Source organism: Merops nubicus, unplaced genomic scaffold (assembly GCF_000691845.1).
Source record: "Merops nubicus isolate BGI_N331 unplaced genomic scaffold, ASM69184v1 scaffold14057, whole genome shotgun sequence".
In the NCBI taxonomy this organism is placed as follows: domain Eukaryota; kingdom Metazoa; phylum Chordata; class Aves; order Coraciiformes; family Meropidae; genus Merops; species Merops nubicus.
The window spans coordinates 6,369-12,142 of NW_008619675.1; the positions used below are offsets into that span (position 1 = coordinate 6,369).

General features: G+C 38.0%; 1 protein-coding gene across 1 annotated transcript in view; it reads right to left on the reverse strand.

Annotated features, from left to right (window-relative positions):
- Nucleotides 1-465: 465 nt before the first annotated feature.
- Nucleotides 466-5,774, reverse strand: part of SPON1 (spondin 1, extracellular matrix protein) — a 26,795-nt gene continuing 21,486 nt past the window's right edge. Inside the window, exons 8-12 of the mRNA XM_008943883.1 lie at nucleotides 5,292-5,462; nucleotides 5,012-5,179; nucleotides 3,970-4,134; nucleotides 2,283-2,546; nucleotides 466-1,261 (exon numbers count right to left, since the gene is read on the reverse strand). Of these exons, the coding sequence (XP_008942131.1) occupies nucleotides 1,098-1,261; nucleotides 2,283-2,546; nucleotides 3,970-4,134; nucleotides 5,012-5,179; nucleotides 5,292-5,462 (932 nt within the window). The 3' untranslated portion in view covers nucleotides 466-1,097. The remainder of the gene's footprint in view (nucleotides 1,262-2,282; nucleotides 2,547-3,969; nucleotides 4,135-5,011; nucleotides 5,180-5,291; nucleotides 5,463-5,774) is intronic.

The window sequence follows — 5,774 nt, forward strand, 5'->3', positions numbered from 1 at the left end:
AGTATATCTCCAAATGAGTAATTCTTACAAATATTGTAAATTTTAGGTCCTCCTAAATTCTGAGTAAAAAAACATAAATGACACTGCAGTAAATATATCATTCTGTCAATCTATAATTAATCTTTTAAGAGGCTGTCATTGTTTCAGAGGGTCCCTTCCCTTTGTTATAAAGGATGCATGAGAACCTGGCTCACCTCTTCTCTATCATTTTTATTATAATATAAAACTCTTTCTCTTTGCCTGTGCTACAATATTCTCACAAAACTGAGTCTAATAATTTAGTATCTCTCATGTGGAAGTCTTTCCATGACACAGCTGTTGTGCCTCTGTGTTTGGACCAGTTTCTCGTAGTACTGTATCCGTTTTGAGAGGCAGTGGATAGACTCAAAATACAGGTATGGCATCTAAATACATTATGGCATTCATGTTTTCTTTGTGCACTGTTTTGATTGTGATCAGGTAGTGGGCAGACATCACTACTGAGCTGCACAAATTATTTATTTTTTAAGTTTTAAAGAAATAAAGACTATTTTGCATGGACCATAACATCCACTTGAAGAAAAGTATATAGGATAATTATTAAAACTTTCAACCCAATAGTGTAAGAAGATAAACATGCACCTTTAATATCATTGAACCAGCATTACTGAAATTATTCCTTGGCATAGTTGTATAATCACGTAGGCACTGCTTTGGATTTTCAAAATCAAATCAAGAGAGAAATACTCCCACATATGAAACATGTCACTTTAACTTTGTTAACATGCATGCATCCCATGTCTTTACAAATAGTATTTCTATATGGCTATTCCATGTCCACAGATATGTCTGTACTTTAGTTAAATGACTCATAATGACTTACTATTTTTATGCATTAAGGGCTGGCTGGAGTACCAAGGATTTACTCTCAGCATAAATCTGTGAGGAAATATTTATAAAATGTATTTCTTGCACCAGCAAGACTAAAAAGCAAACCACACTGCAAAAATGAGAACTAATATACACTTTATAGGTTTTGTTTGTTTGTTTGTTTTATAAACCAAACCAAGGTTGACTTTCCATTTAGCTCAGAGTGCATCACTTGGCAGCCTTGTGTTTTAACAAGGATGAACATTACATGCTCTTAGCTCCTTTTTGTCTTTGCAACTAGTAAACTGAGTACTTTTGGACCTCTTCTTTACCATCATGTAGCGTTCCTGAATTCCACCTCCACAGAGTGTAGAACATTCTGTCCAAGCAGTCCATGGTTTCAGCCTACAAACTGAAAAAAAAGAAGTAATTTGATTAAGTTTTTCTTTCAGTCTAACCGCTGTCCTCGGTTCTGTATACCACTGTGCATGTGTGCACACTTAATCTTTTGAAACAAAGACTGCTTTTTGCCTAGTTTATTACAGTAGGAATTAGGAAAACCCTGGTAAGTATAACCAAGGTGCATTTCTCAAACACTGAAAAAATGTATTAAAAAAGAAATTTACTTTCTTCATTATGAAAGATAAAATTAAGAAACAGTTACGAAATGTAAATGTTGGACAAGCATGAACCATAACTTAGCAGTATTTCATATATGGATAATGAAAATTATACCATGAGATCATAGAGTCATAGAATCATTAAAGTTGGAAAAGACCTTTAAGATTATCAAGTCCAACCATCAGCCAACACTACCATGACCATTAAACCATGTCCCCAAGTGCCACGTCTATGTGCTTTTTGAACACCGCCAGAGATAGTGACTCCATCACCTCCCTGGGGATAATATGTTTTATTGATTTGAGGTATCAGTGTTTGATAATACTGTCCTTTACTGAAAAAAAGCAGTCTGAGCAGATTTCTCAGAGCAGTGTGAGTCTGAATTGGAGTATTGAGGTGGAAATAAATTCAGTTTTGAAATTCTGCGTCAGATCTAGGAACAAACGCTTTGACAGTTCAAAGTTAACTGGATGCAGAGATTATTACCCAGTTCTGCAGAAATTGTTGGTCCTTTGCTGGGTCTAAATTCTATATTTCTCACATTCCACACTTTGAAGTGAACAAACTAAAATAATCTTAGTGATGGGATGGACAGGAGTGAGCCTTTCTTCATTATACCCTAAACTTGGGTTACACGTTTTTGGTGACAGGCTAACAGCCACACTGGCTGTCATTTACTTTATGGCTAAAACTTTCCCTAGACTGAAGTGCTGAACCTGCTCTCACAGCATGAACTGGAGCTGCTCACAAACTCCTGTTACGTGGGAAAGACAAACAGACATGAGTGAGCTCAAACATGGTTTTACACTCACCTGGATATTGCTCACTATCTAGATTCTTTTTTGCTTGTTCGCTTCTCCTTTTCTCCCGGGCCTCTTTCCAGCGCCTTTTTTCCATACCTGGACCTCTCTGGCATTTCCTTACTCGGCATTTTGTACGTTGGACAGTTTCTGGGCATGCTGTTCCACCAAACTGTGGTTCTATTTTAATCATTCTTGTCCTGATCATATGGCCCTTTCCACATGAGGTATTGCATTCGGACCACTGGGACCACTCTGTTAGTTCACAGTTGATGGCTGCAAAGAATGAGGAGTATTACATGAAAGCCTTGAGAGCTAAACATAAGGTCAAAAAGAAACACACGTGTCTAAAGAGTTTTTATATCCTAAATACATGAATGTACCTTAAGCCTCCAGTCTTTGCAGAAAATTTTGTGAGGCTACGCATCAAAATTTTCTGCGTCCCTTTCTAGCAGAACTGTTATTTGACACTTTCCTCAATTTCTTTTTTGAGAATGGTGCTGGCAGATCACTAAAATTACAAAAACCATAAATAATTCTCCTCTGCCTTCTTCAGTTTTCCATTCTGTACACCCATATGTCTGTGTTATAATGAAAAGCTGTTAAAAATTGTGTTATATTTACAAAGAATCTGTAGATCTCTGAGATCTAAGCCTTGCTTTAGTGGTACTGTTAAGCATTAAGAAAGATTCACTAATACTGTTACATCTTCAAAGTTTTCATGTTTTTAGTACTGTTTAAAACTCACAGTCCCAGTGAACAATAATCAAAATGATGTTTCATTCAGCAGTGCCTTAGGCTGTCATACCTCACAAAGACTGAGAAGCAACTAGGAATTTGCACAACCCAAGAAGTGGGGGATTTTAGTGGAATAAGGTAAAAACTCAGTTTTGCTGTCTCCATGCTGTCCACTGGCTCATGTGATATTCCTGGTTGCAAAGGGAGGTAGATCAGTAAAAAGGCTACAATACAGTTCTGAGTTGTATCAAAGGTGAAGCCACTTTTGTGCTCTTTTTGTGACCTAAAATAATTGGAGGTTATTTTAATCCTTTCCTTTACCTATTCTGCATTTGAGTATAAAATAGGGTTTAGAATTCTGACTTATTCACTATCGAGAAGTGCATAATCTGTTGCCTGCAGGTATAGTATTGAGTGAAATATGGAGAAACCATATCCTCAAAGCAGTACCAGTCATCAGTACAGAGTTGTGTAAGGCAAACTGAAATTAGGACACGATCATATTCCAGTGCTCAATATCCTGAAGCGCACAATAATAATAATTTAGAAAACAATACTTTAAAAAGACCCCATGACGATAAAACTCCCATGTTACTCATTCCCTTATGGGTAGACTTAGGAATAATACATAGTAGAAAGCAAGAATCCGATCAAGAGAGTACTGGATCACTTATAGAGTTTAAGGAAGCAAGGCCTTCTCTTCCCAGTTGTAGATCCCTCTCAAAAACAGGCTTGGGAAGAAGTCTGTAGCATTCCTAATTTAAGAGAGCATTTATCTAAAGTTCTCAAATTGTTTCATAACCAAAGGTAAGCAGGAAATAATTTTCCATCTATTAACTTTCCTTAGAAAAAAGCACTGTTGTACGAATCTAAGCAGCAACGCTAAACCAATGGTGTTAGGCCTTTGAGCCATGGCCCCTCGCCCACCCAATCCGCCCTCTCCTTGCAGATCCCCGCTTACGGCATTCGGGGAGCATGCACTTCTCTGCCTGCTCCAGCTCCTCGTTGCAGTCTCCGAGCTCAGCAGCAGACTTCAGCATCCTTTGCCGGGTTCGCATTCCCTTCCCACACGTTACGCTGCAGTCGCTCCATTCAGACCAAGGAGAGAGTAGGCAGGGGATAGTATCTAATATGAAACCAAAAAAAAAGTAATAAATTCTTGTTATAAATAAATTATAAAGGTATACATTTTGGAAATAATACAGCTGGAAAATGTATTATGTTTTATCTGTTGTCTACAAACTATATCACTTCAGACAAAGGAAATCACAAGCTGAATGACGTTGCTGAAGAAGCGAGGAAAACACCAGATGAGACTGAAAGGTTTGCTTGGCTTTCATACCTTTTCTTTGCTATCCTTTTCTATAACTTATTCATATTTGCAGAGTTCCAGTGTTTCTGGGGAATAAATAGTTTAAGAAGGTATATTTCAATCATAACTCCTGTAAAAAAAGCTGAATAGTTGCAGTGGACTGAACTGGAAGTCAGATGGATATAATCTAAAATGTGATGCTTCCACATTTTATCTAGCAAAAGTCTTTTCAAACTTAATTCTTTCTGTCTTTGATGAAAATCTTAACACTTCTTATGAAATTACAATCAAGTATCACAGCAAGGGTAAGACTGGCTGGCTGTGGAGAAGGAGCACCTCAATTTCTGAATTGTTCCTAGGCCAAAAGGAGAGATCACTGTTTTATTCTACCCTTATGATTAAATATACCTTATATTCCATAAATTAGAGTTGCTTAGGTATGGCTTGCTAATATACACATCACTGCATGGGTAATAGAGTAAATAGGATACCACTGAATATTTTTTACTGATAGCGTTATCCTGATAGCGAATGTGGCACTTGATGCACATTTCCTAAGAGATTTAATTTTAAGGAGAATAAGAAAAAGCAACATTGTTTCTGGTTTAGCTATATTCTTTGTCTGATTGAGCAAGGTGTCAGAAATGCTGCCTCTCTTTATAGCAGAGGGGATAAACCCACGGATACTTACGGCATTCGGGCATCATGCATTTCTCTGCCTCTGTCGTTTCTGCCTTACACATGGATCCGTCAGCAGGAGTCATCTTGATCATTCTGTGCCGTCTCTTCATCCCTGTGCCACAGCTAGCACTGCATTCATCCCACTCTCCCCATTCAGTGACAAGGCAGCTGCTGGGGGCTATTCAAAATGGACAGTGCAAATCATTCACTAGTAAAGCTCATGTTATAAAATGCTCTGGGCAGCGCTCCTGCTATTGTCTGGATTTTACAAAGCTAAATAAAATACTTACAACATTCCTCATTTACAATACATTTCTCAGTCTCTTCAGTAGGCACTTTGCACATAGAGCCATCTTCAGGGAATTGTTTCACGTATCTCTCTCTAGATCGCGTTCCCATTCCACAGGAAACACTACAGGGGGACCATGTAATCCAGTCAGACATCATGCAAGTGGAACCATCTAAAATGCAGAGAACCATTTCAATTGCTAATATTAACAGAGCTGCTGATAAGTCTGTAGCTGTAGTATCACTTTTATGCTGCCCCTCACATTCTATCTTCTCTTCTATTGCTTACTTCACTCCTTTCCCTTTTACTTCTGCGTACTTTATGCGCCCACTCAGATGAATCGCAGAATTGACCAGACACAATCTCAGTTTGTATTCTTCAGCAATTATTCCTCTGCTTGCTATAACCCAAGTTATCCTACAGCAGCTAACAGCTTTAAGAACTTTAAAGGAAGAGTAAACCCTACAAGATGTTCTTCTCCACT